At 46.7% G+C, this 20,113-nt stretch overlaps 1 protein-coding gene across 5 annotated transcripts; it reads left to right on the top strand.

Moving 5' to 3' along the window:
- Positions 1–5,664: 5,664 nt before the first annotated feature.
- LOC134552431 (uncharacterized) lies at positions 5,665–15,193 on the top strand. Of its 5 annotated transcripts, none has more exons than XM_063401145.1 (5): positions 5,665–10,819; positions 11,591–11,713; positions 12,763–12,856; positions 13,300–13,501; positions 15,057–15,193. In XM_063401145.1, the coding sequence occupies exons 1-2, from the start codon at positions 9,929–9,931 to the stop codon at positions 11,699–11,701; spliced, it is 1,002 nt and encodes a 333-aa protein (XP_063257215.1). In that variant the 5' UTR covers positions 5,665–9,928; the 3' UTR covers positions 11,702–11,713; positions 12,763–12,856; positions 13,300–13,501; positions 15,057–15,193. The 5 variants fall into 5 exon arrangements, with proteins under 5 accessions (XP_063257215.1, XP_063257213.1, XP_063257214.1 ...); XM_063401143.1 differs by having other exon boundaries at positions 5,666–10,819; positions 12,660–12,856; XM_063401144.1 differs by having other exon boundaries at positions 5,666–10,819; positions 12,719–12,856.
- Positions 15,194–20,113: the final 4,920 nt, after the last annotated feature.

Genomic DNA, 20,113 nt, shown 5'->3' on the forward strand with positions numbered 1-20,113 from the left:
ATGCTTTCTATAAATGGTGGTACAATAAATTCTTATACATGTCCTAGAATTGTATTTCCTACAGATATGTGTTACTTTTGTAATTACCACAGTAACAATGTATCTGCAAAGAGTGCAACATGTTGAAATGCCTTGAGTTTAGTTTATTGTTATGGTGTGTAAAAATAACTTGTGCAGATGAAAGGATGTGCCTTACCAGCTGAAATGAACTTGGTGATTTTTAGAGTTAACTTTGCTAGCATGACATGAGTTGGCCTGTCATCTGTAAGACTTGAGAGAAAATGAAATGCTAAGGAAATGGCGTATTTCTATGCCTGTTCTGGTAACTTTAGGCATTTGGTGCCAACACTTACAAGTATTATTCAGTAATTAACTGAAATACACCTCTGGGACATTCATCTGAAAAGTGAAGTTTCAGGCATATGTGAAGATGTTTCTAACTCATTTCTGAAGAAGGTGAATTGAAATTTATAATAAATGTTCAATCCTTGCTGAGTTAGATGGTACAGCTTAATAAAATGTCATACAGTAAAACAGTCAGTATTTCATATGCACTCAGTAAATTTGGGGTTACAAGCATGGGTTCTGATACCCTAATAAATTGATGATGTGAAGGACATTTTTAAATTTTTTTCTTCAGTCTTTGTAACAAACACCATTCCACGAAGGTAAGCAATGTAAGGAGCTCCATGTACAAATGTGGTTGAAATGATACACACACGTTTGGTGTCCTACAGCCTTGTTGAGCTTCAGTGCAAATGGAAGAATGATGTGGGGGAATACCACAGTGGAACTGGTGAGGAGTAGAGTGTCTGAATGCACCAGTTGGGAAGAAAGCTGCCACCAAACCCACCAAGCTGCCTTCTCAGAGGAGAGCTGCCCTGATGCCCCACAGCTATAGACGGGTAGAGCCTGGGACCAGCCAGATTAGTTGTCCTCTGTGTAGCTGTGCTGTGAGATCTCTGTCACCTATCTGTGCAAGCTCTTGTGGGTACATCCAAGTGGATTTTTGTCAGCACACGGCATGTGTATCTATGCAGGTAGCTGTGCAAATATGCTTTTTGTCTTGTCCCCACATGCGTGTGCCCTGTTTGTTCACTGGGCTTCAAGATGTAAGGAGTAACTCTGGCTTGTTCTAGCAGTTCAGGCATACCTGATTGTCAGTGGTGGGCCCAGATCTCCTTAATGAGGCCACTGATGACAGATGCAGGTGTGAATGGGAACAAGCTGCAGAACTGAGTGCCTCATCCCGTCCTGGGGCCAGTTAAGAGCTGTGAGGCTCACAACGATGCAACGGTGTTCAGTTCCATCGTGAGTCTTCAGGGCTATGGCTCCTGCAGAGGTCTTAGTGCTCTGCTGGATGTGCTCCAAGTGTCCATCCCGGGCTGCTGTGTGGGAGGTGAGAAGGAGAGGATGTTTTCCCCTGTCACAATTCTGACTTCTGCTACTGTGTGTGTAGTAGTCTCTTGTTCTGTGCCACACTCATCTGCCAGGTGGCACAGCATCGACCTGCCTTGTTTCGAACCTCCATCTTGTGCATTGCTGCACTCCTCCCAAACCCAAGCATGGGCTGGGCTCTTCTGCTAGTTAGCACTGCAAATAAGGATACCACCCGTGCACACAACTCTGCAGCGCCGTGCATACGCCATTAAAAAGCAACAAAGCTCCTCAAACATAAAAACACCCAGCAAAAATGCGTGCACATAAGCGACAGGACTCAAAAAAGCAAAGGACTCAGCAACGACTTGGAGAGCGGCACACGCGCAGTACGGTGGGAAGCTGCGCCTGCGCAGCAAGGGGGAAAGCTGCTTGTGGGGCTGCTCGCTGCCTCCCCCTGCTGGCGGACAGGCGGGGCTGCAGCGCCCGGCGCGAGGCTGCACGTGCGCAGTGCCCGGATGACGTCATTCCGGAAAAGCTGCGCTGCTCAGGGAGCGGCCGCAGCTGCGCATGCGCAGTGCCTCGGGAGGGCTGGGCGGCACCGCCTCCGGCTGAAAGGTCCCGGTCCGCGGCCAGGACCTCACCGCTCCCCGGGCGCCACCGCCTCAGGCCTGTCCTGCCCTTGTGGGGCCACGGTGGCCAAAGCGCAAATCACGCAGTTGTGGCGATGCTGCCTCTAGGCATTCGTGGTCTCCTATTGCTCCTGCGGCCTGAATTGCCTCCAGTCAGCAAGGATTGTTCCCAAATGACATCCCCTTCAGAACCTGATAAAGTTGTGTTCCCCAAAGCCCAGCGCTGCTTCTTGGTGCTGTGTGCACTGCTTGCCTTAGCCTGCTTGTGAGCAGCTTCGGGTTGCAGCTCAGTGATGTGCAGTTAAGTGGTTTCTATACCAGAAACTGTAGTTAGCAGTCAAAAGGGAGGTGTGAAAGCTGGGATCCTTTGACTTCCACAGTGGGTTACTTTTTTTTTTTCCTTTTCTTTTCTTTTTTCTTTCTTTTTTTTTTTCCTTCTCCAGGACAGAAAAAAACATTTAAGTGGGCCCAGTGATGCCATAAGCTTTGGTGTATGAGCAGCCAAAGCCAAGAGGCTCTGGCCCTGGGGTTCTGCACTGGAGAGCCCCTGGTCCTACCCACTGTGTGGGGTCAGAGGGATGCAGGGTTTCTTTTTTCCTTTCTGCTGGGATTAACTGCCATGGGAATGCCATTTCTGACAGCCCAGTCCTACCCGTGTCTGCTGGAAAAGGTGAAGAGGTGAATGCTGGAGTTCCTTGGGGATGATGAAGTGCTGCTGTTTGCTGTGACGGGGAGGTTGGGTGTTATTTGTGCATCTAAGGACTGGTTTGGGAGTTCGAGAGCCTGGGGAGCTGAGCCCTCAGTGTATTCCAGCTCTCTCGGGGGTGGCAGCTGGTGCAGGGCTGGGTGACAGACTCTGACTGGGCTTGGGGCGGGCACTGGCCCTGGGGCAGGCACTGGCCCCAGCACAGACATGGGTGGGGTTTGGGAGGATTTGGGAGCAATGGGAGGAAAATGAGGGATAGTGCTGGGCAAAGTGATTGGCTTGTGCTTGTGTCTGAGCAGTTGGGCAGGACGCTGTGATCTGGGTAAAACTCCAGCTGTCCCGGTGTTCAGGGATGCACGGTCTGAGGTACTTCTACCTGTGGCTTTCCATGACTGCAGGAGCAAGAGGAGATGTGGTGCCAGAGCTGTGTCCCATCAAGTTGTTTTTCCCTCAATTGTTAGAAATGAAATGCTTGACAAGGCCAATATGTCAAGCAGCAATTCAATTTAATAAATGAATAATTAGCACGGTAAATAATGAGCAAATGCAGCGCTGGGTACAGTGGTAGGGGTTTTCTCTTCCCACTGTACACTGATTTGCTGGACTTGCTGGTATTTTATTGGCTGTATTCATACAGATTCATGAGCTTTTCTTAGCAGTTTCCATTTCTAATTTTTAACGTCACTATTCAATTCCTAACAATCATAAATCTATGGTGGTAATGTTTGGTTCCTGTTCAAATTCTATACTCTGTTGTGATCTATTTCAGATTTCAATATTCCAGGATATACATCCAGGATATGCATCCCAGGTGGTGGGGTCCAGCTTCCAGATGTGGGGTCCAGTTTCTATTTTCCAGGTCTGTCAACCTTCGATAGTGATGTCCAGTTTCCCTTTTGAAGAACCATAAATCAGCAAGCTGAAATCCTTCTTTCGTATCCAGAATGTTTTCCAGCCTTCTGTGAGAAGGCCAGAGACCATTCTTACTTCCTTCTTTTGTCTAAAAAGCCTTTTTACATTCTAAAACTACAGTTTAAAATTCTTTAATACAAAGCAAGCTTCTAAAGTTTTAATTAAAAGACACTTATTACAGAATAGCTTGAGATTTATAATAGGTAATTGCAAGCAAAAGATTTATTCAAAAACTCCTTCCATGCTTTCCTTGGTTGTTTGTTAGAACTCATGTTTATAACTGTCCCATGGCCGTGTTCCACAACTACAACTACCCAGATTTTCTTCACTTCCCTGACACGAAACATAACTTTGTATTTCACACTATCCCATTTCCATTTCCACCAGCACAGGTGTCCACTGCAGCCCATGAGCACAGGCCTGGTAAAAACTCCCTGTCCTACTCCTCTCCCCCTGTGCCCCCATGCTGGACAAGGCTCGAATGGCAACACACACTCCCAAAGACTGGCTGCTTCCTTAAATCCATGGACCAATTAGTGCTCTCTCAGAATAGCTGAAATGAACTTTCAGTGCCTAGAAACAAGCAGGAATGACAAACAAAGGGATTGGAATCCGGAAATAGGTGAGTTCCACCTGCCCACCGCTGCTAACACAGAAGCTGGGGCTCAGGACAGTCTTCCCTGGGGCACTGACACTGACCCTTTACCAGAGGGTTGTGTTATTGCCAAACCAGGCCTCAAACCAGGAGAAGATAAGCTCTGACTATTTGCTCCTGACCTAGGCAAACCTACAGCCCAGCCACAGTGTGTTAGCTGGAGCATATGCATCAGCTGGTGTCACTTGAGTTTCACCAGGGTTGTAAGCTGGCTCATGCTCTGGGCGATTCTGAGTGACTGTCACATCAGTTCAGCACTAAACGCTGTTTTGCCAGACTCAGAGATTTGGCCACATGGTAATTTCTGAACAAAAAATCTAAATGCAGAAAAAGTGCCAGGAACATAGATGGGCCTAGGTACAGCACAGTCTTTGTGGGTCACTGTCTCTGCAGGCCCTTACAGTCCCTCCTAATCTTTCATGTAGGCTCCTTTCAGGTACAGAAGGCCTTGCTTACTGGTGTTTGACTGTCAAGGAAATGGGTTGAGTATCCTCGTCAAATATAATAGGCTTTTATAATCAGGCTTTTCTGCTGTGGGAGTCATACTCAGAGATTAGTATTTGTGTCTGGATGCTTTCAGAAAGTGGATGTAATCCCTGGATGTTATAAAAAAAATGCCTATTCATCACCTCTTAGGCAATGATAGCAACGCATGCAAAGGTCAAGCCAGACTGGCATATATAGGTGCATCTTGTGTTCCTTTCTTGTCCTGTGTGCTCCCCCTCCCATTCTCTTTCACTACTTTACTCTCTCATTCTTCTTTTTCTTTTAAGGAATAAACTCTCAATATTTATTTAATAAATGTTGCTCAGTCGTTCTCCCTGGTCTGTCCTGCTTTTTGGCTCCCTCCCTCCCTGCCCATACCTTTATCTTTCCTTCTTCTTCCTTCCTCTTTTCTTCCCTTTGTGCTGCACTGTGACTCTATTTCTTTGTCCCTCTCATCATCCTTTTGTCCGTACCTGTCTGCAGTCGCCACCCAGTCCTTCGCACTTATCGTACCCTTCTCTCGGTGAGCCTCCGTCCTTCCAGCCTGTGCAGCACCTCGCCCGTCTTCCCCTCACCGGCAGGTGCTGTGGTTGTTTCCTCTCTGGTTCCTTGTTTCCCTCTTTGGTACTGTATCCATTTGTCCTTTCCATGTGTTTGGCACTCTTTTTCTCCATCCTTCTCCATGCCCACTCGTGTTCCTTTTTTACTCTCTGGGCTACCAAAAAGGCAATTTTCTCCACTGAAAAGCTTTCCCTCAATGACCGTCAATGCATGGGTGTGTTTTAATCATGTAGCCTGGTGTACCAAGAATTTCACTTTCCAGGCCAACACCTGTAGTAGATTTCTGTTTGGTTTGTGTCTGAGAAGTGGGATTTGTGATGGAGAGGCGCTGTTGGGAAGAAAGGATGGAGTAAATCTGCTCTGGGGATGTGCAATGAAGAACAAAGTTGCAGGGGAGGGGAATATTTAAACCATCTCCATATTTCCCAGTCATTCTGGGTGTTTGGATTTTGCCTGGGCTTGTCAGCTAGATCATAAACAAGCCAACCCAGCTCCTGAACTCTCAATGAAACACTTCCACAGAAAGACAAGCTAGTAATGATTCCGAAGGAAAAATTGTAAATGAAGGCTAATGATTGCTGGGGAATTTCCTTAGGAACTTCCTTAGGAATGATGAACCTCACACACAGAGTTTTGGAGGTAGAATCCCAATTTCAGCCCTGGGCACCTGCAGGAGAAGAGGGATCCTTATCCATAACAAGGAAAGTCTGGTGCCCCAGTGTGTCAAGTGCTGACAGTGAACTGTCCAGGGAAGGAGCAGCAAGTCCCCCCTGCCCTCACACTCAGAGTGGCAGCAGCCCCAGTGAGAGCTGTGAGGATGATGAAGGCTCAGAGCAGCCCCAACAGTGATGGTGATGAGGGGGCGGCTCCTGCTGAAGCTGCTTTAAGAGGGGTTTCCCTCAGCTTAGTTTGGCATGGAGCTGCTGGAAGAGAGAGGCTTATGGTGGGCTCCCGGGGGTGTCTCATGGAGTGATGGTGAGAGCCTCTCACTGGGTCTGGGGGAGCAGCTGATTGCACTTGGGTGTGGGGCATTGCTTGAAGGAGGTGCTGGGGGCAAACCTTTGTGCTAGACGGGGCAGCAGCAGCTGAGCCAGAGTGGGTTTGCGATGAGAGGGGGATCTTCTCATTTTCAATTTCATGTTGCCAATCCCTTTCTGGTGTCCCCAGAAAAAAATGGGGGCTTATGAGAACCAAAGGAGTTTAAACGGAGAGATGAAACTCCTCTTCTGGTATTGTGTGTTTAAACTGGGGGGCAACCCCACTCACCTGGGATCTTAAGGGTATTGATTGAAGGAAAACTTGGCTTATCCAGGGTGTTAAGGGTATCAGTTGACAGGGAATCCCTGTGTCCTATTTTAAATAGAAGCGGAAAACTATTGTTGCTGTATTCGGGGTTTGAACTGAGGGTAAACACACACACACACCCCCACCGTTTTTATCATGTTAAGGTTTAAAGTGGCTGCGAAGCCCCGTTGTTGCTCTTTTTAAAGGGTTTGAATTGAGGCAAAAATCTCCCTTTTCCCATCACTGGAGAGATTTAATGTGAGGAAACAAGCTCCTTTTCTGTTCTTGTCGGGGATTAAATTGAGGAGGATAATACATTTATTGGCCGTGGTATTGGTTTAGGGTGAGGTGAGCGCTCTCTGTTGCCTCAGTTTTAGGGCTTAAACTGAAGAAAAGCTCAGCTTTGGCAGCATTTGAAGGGTTTAAATCGGGCTGTGCTGCTGCGTTTGAGGCGCCTCTGCCCCGGCCCCGAACGCCTCGCGGGGAGCGCTCCCAGCACATTCATTCCCTGGAATTGCCCAGCTGGAACGGGAATGTCGCGTTGTGTATGTGGGTTTTATACAATATTACATTCTTTGGTGCTATATGGGGTTTTGATTTATTTCTTGGTATTTATTTTGTGTCATTTGGGTTTGGAGTGTAGATAACTTAATGGATGGATGTGTTTGTATTTGAGGTAGAATTAATTTAAATAGCTTTTTAAAATAAACCTCTGAAACGTATTATTGGGGTTTTGTTTTTGTTTATTGTATGTAAGGGTTCAGATTGGTAAGGCCAGCTTGCCTGGTGGAGCTTTGGGTGTTTTGTTACATGCCGTTTTTCATTTCAAAAAGTTTCTTTTTAGTGATTTTAAGCTGGTTTTTAATAATTTATTTTGTAGTTTTTACTCTGTTTGGACATGAGATTTGACAAGGGATGTGGTCTATTGATTTCATGTTATGCTTCTTAATGGAGGTGTTGATCAGGTTGTGTTTGATTGGAGTTTTGTTGATTTTTTTTTTTTTGGTGGGCTGTTCTGTATTTCAAAGAAATGTTTTCTAAGATTTACATTGGTGTCATGGGCTGTAGCCTGAGGTATAGGGCAGGTTTTTATTGATTTCGTGGTGCTTGTGGCTTTTATTATGGTGAGTAGGTAGTGCTGGTTTTGGTGGGTCTCAGGTAGTGAGATGTAGTTCATTTGTTAGGGTATATTAATATTTGAATTGGATTTTGATTTCTTGGATTATTAGGGCTTTATTTCTTTGGCTTGTTTGATTGCAGTATGTTCTATAGTTGCAGCTAATGTGGGAGGTATTGTTTATGGTTCAACTGATCTTTTTGTTTTGTGTGTATTAAGAGGTGGCATTTTTGTTTGGATGGTTTGAGGCATTATGGGGTTATTGCGTTAGGAAATTTTTTTGGTGTTGTTAATTTAAGTTTAATTGTGATATTTTTATTTTTGTAGTTTGATTTGTTTGTTGTTTTGGTGGTTTATATTACTTTTATTTTTGGGAACGTGGGTATTGATGGATTTTTAGGTATTTTTTGGAGGGTAGTGATGCATCTTTTTTAGTAGTCCAGATTTTTTCATGTTGTTCATTAGTTTGGCTAATTTTATAGAGTATTGGTTATTATTTTTTCAGTAAGTGTAGGGATAGAGGGGTTTTTTAGTCACGTTTAGACACTTGACTCCCGTTGTTTTTCCTCTTGCAGGCAGCTGGCAAAAGAGGAGAGAGAGCCCCTGCGAGGCAGAGCCCCTGGAAGGCCCTGTCCCGGTCCGAGGTTCCCACTTTTCTCTCCGACTCCCAGGGAATTGCTGGAGCAGAACCAGAGAGTGTCCATTTCATTTCCTGCCTTTTCCAATAAACGGTGACTTTCAGCTGGAGTGTGTTCCTGGTGTCATCCTCCTCCTCCTCCTGCTCCCTGTATTTGTAAATAAATGTCCTGATTTTGGCCAAGTGGAATTTTGTTGTTCCAGGGATTGTGGGAAATTTTTCCCTTCTGATTTTTCCTTTTTAACTTTTCCTTTTTAACTTTTCCTTTTTAACTTTTCCTTTCTATTTTCTCCCCCTCTCTATTTTTCCCCTCTCTATTTTTCCCCTCTCTATTTTTCCCCTCTCTTTTTTCCCCCTCTATCCTTTTTTCCCCCTCTCTCTTTTTTCCCCCTCTCTCTTTTTTTCCCCTCTCTAATTTTTCCCCTCTCTAATTCTATTTTTTCCTGTGTTTTACTTGAAATTTTATTTCAATTTTTTTTTCTCTTCTCTCTACTCCTTTATAGCCCGAATATGTGGAAGTTTGGCTGGTGGGAACAGAGGAGGTGACAAATGAAATCTATGTCCACTGCACGTCTGGATAGAATTGAGAGTGCAGCTAGAGAAACCTCTGTATTTTCTGCTAAATTAGAAATCCTGAACAGAGAAAGCTCTAAAGACCAAGGGGCCTTCTTTTTTCTTTTTCCTTTTTACCCCTAACAATTCTCATTGTAGCCATTTACAGGATCAGGAACATTACCTTGAAGTCGAGGTGTATTTCACAGGTAGCGAGAAAACAAAGTAGACTTGATTTTGTAACTCTCATTGTTTAGTAACAAAGAAATCCAAAACAAAACAAACAACATTAAAAAAAAAAATCCACCAACCCCACAAAAGAACAGAGAAAGAGAAATTATACCAATATTATTTTAATTTAAAACCACTTTCCCCCTTAGAAAACCAGGCTAATGTAATTCTGCTTAACTGGGGTGCTGTCGTGTTTAGGTTACTGAATTAATAGAGTTTAAAACACACAGAAATAGACACGAATTTTAAAAACTAAGTACAAAAATATGAATATATATAATAAAAACAGAAATATGAAAAATAATATCATAAGTAAATACAATCTATAATATTTCTCATTACTTATATTATATACAGTAGTCTATATATTATATCCATAGATATGACTAGAAAAAAGACATGGTAATGATCAATATTAAAATAAGAAATGTAAAGAAATAATGGAATAGAGCTTAAAACAGAGGGGTTTTTTTGGTTTGAATTTGCTTGGTGGCAGGGATTCTCTTTTAAGCGGCGGCCGGGTGTCTTTCGGGGCGTTTCTTTTAGGGGGTTTCTGTGCACGTTCTCTTTGGGGGGTCCCTTTCTGCGTGTCCCCGACGCGCGGGGAGCCCCGGGCCGGGCCGCGGTGCTGCCGCCCTGTGGACACAGCGCGGTACTGCAGCTCTGCCCCGTGCCCGGCCCCAAGGGGCCCCGGGCTGGAAGCTGGTTCTTAGTGCCCGAGTGCAGTCACTGCCCGGGAGCTCCTGTTCGATTCCGCGCTCCCGGCCGTGTCCGTGCGATGGCCGGGCCGCCCGCGGGACTCGGCAGCAGGAAAACACCGAGCCCTGCGTGTTTAAAGGGAGCCGGCCCCGCTTGCCCGTGCGGCGCCTCGGCCCGGCCCGCGCCGCCCTCAGGGAGCCGAGCGGAGCTGCGGGAGCGCGGGGAGCGGCACCGAGTGCGGTTCGACCGTGCCGAGCTGTCCCGAAGAGCGGAATCTAAGCGACTGCATAGCCGAGCTGTGCCGGTTAGATCCGAGTGTAGCCGAAGAGCCGAAAACACCCGAGGAGCTCCGAACAGCCGAAAAGAGCCGAGCATTGCCGAGATCGGCCGAGTTAAGCTGAACGGCCGAAAATGGCCGAGTGCAACCGATAACAGCCGAACCCAACCGCGTTTAGCCGACTGGAATGGAGTCGAACCGAACAAGCCCCGCCGAACCTCGCCGAGTTCGCCCGGTTTGGACCCTATAGCCGCGGCCGAACCAAGGCTCTGCTGCAGGTGTATTCGACACATCTTTCCTCTTTGTTTGACAGAAGGAAGAGGGAAAAAAAAAAAAAAAAAAAAAAAAGAGGAAGAAAAAACGGGAGCAGTTCCGGGGCGGTCCCGGGGCGGTCCCGGGGCGGTGTCCGCCGTCACTGCCGCCTTCTCGGCGGGCGATTCCAAGGCGCTGTCGGGCTCGCTGCCGGCCCGTCGGCGGGCGGGCGGCCGGGACGCGATGGCGCTGTGCCCGGAGCTGGAGCGCTCGCTGTCGCTGCTGCAGCCGGGCGCCGGCCGGGCCCGGCAGCAGCAGGAGCGGCGGGCGGACGCGGCCCCCACGCCCATGGTGTTCATGTGCGCCGGCTGCAGGCGCCCCCTGGGCGACACCCGCACCTGGGGTTCAGTGTCGAGGACAGCGGTCCCATCCTGCTGCGCAGTGAGTACCAGCGCTGCCACCCCCGCGCCGCCGCGGTCGCTGCCGCCGTGCCTCCTTCCCTGCCTCCCGCCGCAGCTGCGGCCGCCAGCGTCGCCGCGGACCCGGGGCGGAAGGGCTCCGAGCTCCCCGGAGAGTGCGGATGGTGAGGGCCGGGCCTGGCTGGACACAGTCCCGGGGGAGTCGGGGGTTCCCGGCGCTGGGGACCGGCAAAGGGCCCGGAGCGCTCGTGTGGCCCGAGAGCCCCTGGAGCACTTATCTGGGGTGGGCTGTACAAGCCGCGTATGGCCTAAGGGAGAGGGATTTCTCACAAGGACATGTAGTGATGGACAAGGGAGGCAGCTTTAGATTAAATGTCGGGAAGAAATTTTTCCCTGCGAGGGTGGTGAGGCCGTGGTACAGGTTCCCCAGAGAAGCTGTGGCTGCCCCTGTGTCCCTGGAAGTGCCCAAGGCCAGGTTGGACGGGGCTTGGAACACCCTGGGATAGTGGAAGCTGTCCCTGCCCAGGGCCGGGGGTGGAATGGGGTGAGCTTGAAGGCCCCTTCCACAATTCAGCGATTCTGATGGTCTTGGTCTTGCTGAGGTTAGCCAGCCTGAGGAGCTGATACAAATTCAGGCTAAAAGATGAGTGCTCATCATTTATACTGTGTAAAGCATGAATGAAAGGTTAAAAAAGTTCTAATGCATGATTTAAATTTTTTTTTTATTTTTAAGAAAAGGGATGGGGAGAGGTGCCTTATTTTCTTCTGAATAAATGTTATTCCTTGCTTGCAGCATGGTAGAAACCCTACTCTGCTCTGGCTGCTCCAGGACCCTTGGCAGCAGATACATGCACGCCTCAAGGCATCTCGACTGCAAGAGGGATTTGTTCTGTGTCCGTACTGACTCTGTTGAAAGGTAAGTGCAGAATGTTTATGGGTCAGCCTGCCAGCTCCACTGCACTCACCAGGCATGGCACTGAGGGTGCTCCTGTTACATCTCTGGCAAGGCTGGAGGGAGCGTCTTCTGCTGCTCTGTCCCACGGTGGTTTTCTGTATTGGTGCTGTTGGCATCCCAGTGCTCAGCTGTAGGGAACATCACCTGTGTAAGGCACATCCTAGAAAAAGAACCAAAACAAACCAACCTGGCCTGCCTTTTGTGTGGGAAGTTGCATTCCAGCCCAGAAAATATCACCAGGTCCAGGGCACTAGAGGGTTCCTTCGCATTTGATTGGAAGAGTTCACAAACCAAGCACCAAAGAGGCCTGGCTGGAGCCTGTTAGGGGTCCGCATGATCAGCAGGGAGTGTGGCCAGAGGGGCTCGGGCAGGACTTGGGGTGGCTCTGCCCTGTGCTGGCCACATCTGCTCTGTCCTTGCTAAGATGGGCAAAGGCAACTCTGACAACTGAGTACGTGCTTGAGACTCTCACTCAGCTGTCTTAAAATCTGTCTAGAAAATGAAAGTGTGCTTGGGTTTAGTTGGTTTATAGCACTTCAAAGGGGTTATTAAAAACTGTATCCTCAATTAAGGCTCCGCACCAGAGTCCTTTTGTGCAGGCATTGTCCTAATACACAGTGGTTGTTCATCTGGACTGGTTTTAATGTCTCTTTTTTTTTCTGAAGTTCCCATTTATTTTGCTGTATTGCTGTGGATATTCCCCTTGGTACTCTGGACAGGGTTTGGAGATTTTTTTCTTCATTCCACTGCTAGAGTACTTTTTTTATTGCATGGTAGTAAAATTCTCTCATGCACTAACTTGGCTGCAGAATGGCATTTTCTGGCAAAGGGATGCTGCTTCTGCCTGCCAGCACTGCACTGTTCTTGGTGTCTTGGTGCCATTTTTCACTGTATCCCGTATCCCCAGAATCCACGGCTGTCTCTCAGGGTTCTAAAGGAGTGCTGTGTTTGGATTTTTGGCTTCAGAGTGGGAAGTGCTCTGTAACCTGATGTAACCTGTGGCATCTCAGCTGTAGGCCAGGAACCCTGGAAAAGCAAGCTCGCATTCATGAGTAGCTGCTTCCTCTTGAAAGTCCAGCTGTCTTGCAAGAGGTGCCGCACAGGGTGAGTTTTAACCTTACATCATTCTTTGTTGAAATCACCTCTGAGAAGTCTTAATATGCTTCAATGGTTTCTGCAGAACAGCTTATTCCACTCAGAGCAATTCAGTGCATTGTAACATGTACTGGACTGCTTCCTGTAATTGCTGTCTTGTGCTCTGCAAGACTTTTAGCCACTTTTCCTTCAGTTTTCTTGGTAGTTAGCATTTTCTGTTTATCAAGCACAGCATTAGGTTCCTCTGGCTGTCTCAGAAATTGGATCAGTTGTTTCTAGTTCGTTCTGATTCACTTCTCCAGATCTTCATTTAACTTTTAGCCATGTTTCTTCTGCCTCCTGTGGAAATGGACTTAATGCTTTTGCTGTAACTTTATCTTGAAATAGTAATCATAAATGAATCATGGTAAATCAGGTTGATGTTTTGCTCTACTAAAATCTTGTGACTGCAGGTAGGAAGAGTTGGGAGCGAACAGTCTGAGGAAGTGGACTGTGGAAGCTGAAGGTTGTCCAGCCAAAGCTGAGTGTGTGGCTCTGACACTGACCAAGGCTGGAAAGAGTTACTGTGTGGACAGAGAATGTTAGAGCCGGGTGAGCTTTCACAGGATGAAAGAAGCGAGGAGAGAATCGAATGGAAAGAATTGCTGAGATCAGGTTTGAGCCCTTTCTTTGGGTTTGGGATTTGTTTGTGGTTTTTTTGTTACCTAACACTACCTAGCACTTACTTACTTACTTACTGTGAGATTTGAAGTTTTCTCCAAAAACTCAGAATGAATTTCCCCACTCTGCCCCACTGGTAGCAGCACACAGGAGAACAGAGCCTGTGGTTTGGATCTTGAGGGAGTTCCAGCAGTACAAGCTATGAGTTACCATGTTTCTCCCAAATTTACATCCAGCAAATCTGAGGAATTACCTCTTGCCTGAGCATTCCTGGTCTCTGTGACTCTTTAGTAAGAGACAGCTGGGACTGGCCAAGCTGAGACAGGATCTGTTCCTGTCAAACCATCTATTTCCCATGCAGATGAGAATCTGGGAGGCAAGTGCCCACATCAATACTCATAAATGCCCACACATACTTCTGGGGCTGCTGTATGTATCTGCTGGATTTGTCAGCGCCAGCATTTGCGAAGGATCACCTTGTGAGCAACTCAAAAGACAGATAAATAGAGGCAGCAGCAATTGTCTTGAGTTTACCTTATGGTAAGGCTTATGGATATTTTTAATCACTATAAGAAGGCTTATGGATATTTTTGATCACTTTCTTAACACTTGCAATTACCCCTGCTACCACACAAAAGAAACCGAGGAACAGGAAAGCTCCGCTCTGTATCTCTGGCAGAAGAAAAGCCAGCAAACCAGTTTGCGTTCACCCTGATTCCTAGTCCTGTGCTGCAAGTACAGAAATATCTTGAGCCTTTGGGAGGGGGACTGGAACTGTGGAACCCAGCTGCATGTGTCTCCTAGGCCACGTTTTTCTTGGAAGCACCTTTCCTAGTTTCACTGCTTTTTGGAAATGAACTGTTCTGAGCAGAACCAGTACCTTCAGACTCAGGGTCTGAAAACAAAACAAAACAACCATAAAAACCACTAAAAAGCCCCAAAACCCATTGCCTAAAAGAACAAAGAAAGAGAAAATATACCGGGATTATTTTAATAAACCTGAATTTGTGGGAGGCACTGGGTTTGTTTTCCCTTCGCGCAGCAGCACGAAGTTTGCACCCATTTTGCTGCCGCTTTGGCTCTCAAGAACTGGAAATGCCTGGATTTCTGCGTGGTTTCCCCAGGTTCTCCTATTTAGCAGGAGCTGCACGGTGAGGTCGGTGTTCTGAGGGAGGCCCTGGCACAGCTGCCAAAGGCCGGGAACGTGGAGTGTGCAGGGAGCATCCGGGGGGCTTCTCCCCCCTGAGTTTCTCCCGGGGTGTGCTGCCTGCACTGCTGGATGTTGGACCCGGCTTTGGGCCGTTCTCCTGCGGTCCCAGCTCTGAGTGCTGCCCCTGTGGCCAGACCTTGCCGTGTGCCAGCACCAAACCCGGGCAGCGCAGCCGGGGCTGCTTTTCCAGCCCTTTGGTGCCACGGGCGGTCCCCGATTGCCGGAGCTCCCCAGCGCCCAGCCTGGACTCGCTCTGTGGGGGGGCCTGTTCCATCTGCCTGAACCAAGGACATCCTGCCTAGGTTTGACACTTGACTCCCGTTGTTTTTCCTCTTGCAGGCAGCTGGCAAAAGAGGAGAGAGCCCCTGCGAGGCAGAGCCCCTGGAATGCCCTGTCCCGGTCTGAGGTTCCCACTTTTCTCTCCAACTCCCGGAGAATTGCTGGAGCAGAACCAGAGAGTGTCCATTTTATTTCCTGCCTTTTCCAATAAACGGTGACTTTCAGCTGGAGTGTGTTCCTGGTGTCATCCTCCTCCTCCTCCTCCCTGGATTTGTAAATAAATGTCCTGATTTTGGCCAAGGAGAATTTTGTTGTTCCAGGCATTGTGGCTCTTTTGTTTCATTGAAACTTCCCAACTCTGCTGAGACTTTGAGATGTCAAATACAAGTAAGACTGGAGTTTCTTGGGATTGTTACTCACACAAAATAGGGATCCTTCTTGGACAGGAGTAACTTGACGTGTTTAATGCCGCTTCCCTTTAAAATCAGAGCAGGGGAAGCAGATTTGAAATCATCATTCCATGAACTTGCACCAAATTCCTCCAAAGCTGCAAAAGTTTTCCTTGTTAGAAATTCCTGAGCTTGTTTTCCAGGCAAGCTGGGATTTAGATGTTCTTTGTTCCTTGGATTTGCTGGTTTTCCTCTCTCTCATTTTAGTAAAGGATTTTTTTTTTTTCATATTTTCCATGCTGATTGGAATTTTTGTACTGCTCAGGGCACATTGCCAAGGAAATGTACCAATTTCATGTTGGTAAATCAGGCATTGTTCAGCACCATATGCCCACAAGTCTGTAAATTCCCAGGGAAACTTGCTAAGTGTTGAATTGCCATAATGAATCTCTTTGTAAAGTTGATTATACTTTTTTATTTTTAATTACTTTGAATTTTTTATGTAGGGTTTTTTTTTAATAAGTGAGGTCTTTTTGTATTTTTAAATTTTTTCTTTCAAAAATTTTCTATTTTAATTTTTCCTTTGTAATTTTTCCTTTGTAATTTTTCCTTTGTAATTTTCCTATTTTATTTTTTTCCTTTTTATTTTTTCCTTTTTATTTTTTTCCTTTTTATTTTTTCCTCTTTTTTTCTCTCTTTAACTTTTTCCTTTTTAATTTTTTCCTTTTTATTTTTTTCCTTTTTAATTTTTTCTTTTTTAATTTTTTCCTTTTTATTTTTGCTTTTTATTTTCTTTCTAATTTTTCCTTTTTAACTTTTTAATTTTATTTTTTTCTGTGTTTTACTTGAAATTTTATTTGAAAACTTTTTTTTTTTCTTCATGTTTTCTTTGTGTTGGTGTGTTTTGTTTTGCTTTGGTTTGGTTTGGTTTGGTTTTTTCCTCTCTCTCTACTCTTTTATCTACTTTTTTATAGCCCAAGTATGTAGAAGTTTGGCTGGTGGGAACAGAGGAGGTGACAAATGAAATCCATGTCCACTCCACGTCCGGATAGAATTGAGAGTGCAGCTAGAGAAATCTCTGTATTTTCTGCTAAATTAGAAATCCTGAACAGAGAAAGCTCTAAAGACCAAGGGGCCTTCTTTTTTCTTTTTCCTTTTTCCCCCGAACAATTCTCATTGTAGCCATTTACAGGATCAGGAACATTACCTTGGAATCGAGGTGTATTTCACAGGTAGCGAGAAAACAAAGTAGACTTGATCTTGTAACTCTCATTGTTTAGTAACAAAGAAATCCAAAACAAAACAAATATTAAAAAAAAAAAAAAATCCACCAACCCCACAAAAGAACAGAGAAAGAGAAATTATACCAATATTATTTTAATTTAAAACCACTTTCCCCCTTAGAAAACCAGGCTAATGTAATTCTGCTTAATTGGGGTGCTGTCGTGTTTAGGTTACTGAATTAATAGAGTTTAAAACATACAGCAATAAACACGAATTTTAAAAACTAAGTACAAAAATATGAATATATATAATAAAACAAATATAAATATGAAAAATAATATCGTAAGTAAATGCAATCTATAATATTTCTCATTACTTATATTATATACAGTAGTCTATATATTATATCCATAGATATGACTAGAAAAAAGACATGGTAATGATCAATATCAAAATACTAAATGTAAAGAAATAATGGAATAGAGCTTAAAACAGAGGGGTTTTTTTGGTTTGAATTTGCTTGGTGGCAGGGGTTCTCTTTTAAGCGGCGGCCGGATGTCTTTCGGGGCGTTTCTTTTAGGGGGTTTCTGGGCACGTTCTCTTCGGGGGTCCCTGTCTGCGTGTCCCCGACGCGCGGGGAGCCCCGGGCCGGGCCGCGGTGCTGCCGCCCTGTGGACACAGCGCGGTACTGCAGATGTTCATCCCAGGGGAGTTGCTGGCTTGGCTAGAATTGGTTTCCCGGTAAAACTGGGGGTTGTCTAGAAAACCTGAATTTGTGGGAGGCACTGGGTTTGTTTTCCCTATCCCTGCATCACAGTCAAGAACACTCCTGGAGCTGTGTTAGGCAGTGGAAGGAGGGGAGAGCTGCATTTATTGAATTCCTTTGTTGTTGTTGTTGTTGTATTTTTTCATGCTATTTTATTTTATTGTGTTTTAGTTTTACATGTTTTTTTGTTTTGACTTTTAAAAAATATTTTAATGTTTCCTCAAATTTTTAATTTTTCGATTTTTAGTTTACTTTAATATTTTATAGTTATGATTTCACTTTTTATTTTATTTTCAATAACTTTTAAATTTTTATTTAGATTTATGTTTTATTTTTATGTTTGCAGTTGTTTTGTATTTTTAAATGTTTCCTTAATTGTTTAATTTTTCCTTTGTCATTTTTTCCTTTGTCATTTTTTCCTTTGTCATTTTTTCCTTTGTCACTTTTTCCTTTGTCATTTTTTCCTTTGTCATTTTTACCTCTATAATTTTTTCTTTTTTAATTTTTTATTTTTTTATTTTTCTCTTTTTAATTTTTCTCCTTTTTAATGTTTTCCTTTCTAATTTTTTCCTTTCTAATTTCTCCTTTCTCGATTTTGTCAGGCACCCCCCTTTAAAACCGGGGTGCCTTTGGCCGTGCCACAACAAAGATGGCGGCCCAACAGGAAATGGTTTCAGCCACAAACAAGATGGCAGCCGGAAGTATGGGCAGTCACCTAATGCCCCGCTCAAGATGGCAGCTCGTCGAGCCGCCTTCGACCTTCCAAAGATGGCGGCCAGAAAAGGCGGGAAAAGACAAGGACCACCCATGGGCGTCGATCCAACTGCCTGCGCCCGACCCTGAAAACGGCGCCGCTCGGGAACAATTTTCCGCGACGCTTCTCGGCGCGAGGGAGCTGTGTGCCCGCTGTGCCGTGCCGCGGTGCGGTTGCGGCAGCCATTTTGGTGAGGCGCCTGAGTAACCAGCTACCCGGGGCCTTCGGGGTGCCACAAAAAAGATGGCGGCTCTACCGGATGTGGCTTCACCACAACCAAGATGGCGGCGACGACGGGCGGAAGTCACGTGACACCACTCTCAAGATGGCGACGGGGCGGAAGTCACGGCGCCGCCCGGGAACAATTTTCAGCGGCGCTTCCCGGCGCGATAGAGCTGTGTGCCCGCTGTGCCGCGCCGCAGTGCGGTTGAGGCAGCCATTTTGGTGAGGCGCCTGAGTAACCAGGTACCCGGGGCCTTCGGGGGTGCCACAAAAAAGATGGCGGCTAAACCGGATGTGGCTTCACCACAACCAAGATGGCGACGACGACGGGCGGAAGTCACGTGACACCACTCTCAAGATGGCGACGGTGCGGAAGTCACGTGACAGCACTCTCAAGATGGCGACGGGGCGGAAGTCACGCGCACCCACTCTCAAGATGGCGGCTAAACCGGATGTGGCATCACCACAACCAAGATGGCGGCGACGACGGGCGGAAGTCACGCGACACCACTCTCAAGATGGCGACGGGGCGGAAGTCACGGCGCCGCCCGGGAACAATTTTCAGCGGCGCTTCCCGGCGCGATAGAGCTGTGTGCCCGCTGTGCCGCGCCGCGGTGCGGTTGAGGCAGCCATTTTGGTGAGGCGCCTGAGTAACCAGCGACCCGGGGCCTTCGGGGGCACCACTCTCAAGATGGCGGCTAAACCGGATGTGGCTTCACCACAACCAAGATGGCGACGACGACGGGCGGAAGTCACGTGAATCCACTCTCAAGATGGCGACGGGGCGGAAGTCACGTGAATCCACTCTCAAGATGGCGAGGGGGCGGAAGTCACGTGACACCACTCTCAAGATGGCGACAGGTTAGGGTTAGGGTTAGGGTTAGGGTTAGGGTTAGGGTTAGGGTTAGGGTTAGGGTTAGGGTTAGGGTTAGGGTTAGGGTTAGGGTTAGGGTTAGGGTTAGGGTTAGGGTTAGGGTTAGGGTTAGGGTTAGGGTTAGGGTTAGGGTTAGGGTTAGGGTTAGGGTTAGGGTTAGGGTTAGGGTTAGGGTTAGGGTTAGGGTTAGGGTTAGGGTTAGGGTTAGGGTTAGGGTTAGGGTTAGGGTTAGGGTTAGGGTTAGGGTTAGGGTTAGGGTTAGGGTTAGGGTTAGGGTTAGGGTTAGGGTTAGGGTTAGGGTTAGGGTTAGGGTTAGGGGTTAGGGTTAGGGTTAGGGTTAGGGTTAGGGTTAGGGTTAGGGTTAGGGTTAGGGTTAGGGTTAGGGTTAGGGTTAGGGTTAGGGTTAGGGTTAGGGTTAGGGTTAGGGTTAGGGTTAGGGTTAGGGTTAGGGTTAGGGTTAGGGTTAGGGTTAGGGTTAGGGTTAGGGTTAGGGTTAGGGTTAGGGTTAGGGTTAGGGTTAGGGTTAGGGTTAGGGTTAGGGTTAGGGTTAGGGTTAGGGTTAGGGTTAGGGTTAGGGTTAGGGTTAGGGTTAGGGTTAGGGTTAGGGTTAGGGTTAGGGTTAGGGTTAGGGTTAGGGTTAGGGTTAGGGTTAGGGTTAGGGTTAGGGTTAGGGTTAGGGTTAGGGTTAGGGTTAGGGTTAGGGTTAGGGTTAGGGTTAGGGTTAGGGTTAGGGTTAGGGTTAGGGTTAGGGTTAGGGTTAGGGTTAGGGTTAGGGTTAGGGTTAGGGTTAGGGTTAGGGTTAGGGTTAGGGTTAGGGTTAGGGTTAGGGTTAGGGTTAGGGTTAGGGTTAGGGTTAGGGTTAGGGTTAGGGTTAGGGTTAGGGTTAGG

This window comes from Prinia subflava, chromosome 6 (genome assembly GCF_021018805.1).
Source record: "Prinia subflava isolate CZ2003 ecotype Zambia chromosome 6, Cam_Psub_1.2, whole genome shotgun sequence".
NCBI classification, from domain to species: Eukaryota; Metazoa; Chordata; class Aves; order Passeriformes; family Cisticolidae; genus Prinia; species Prinia subflava.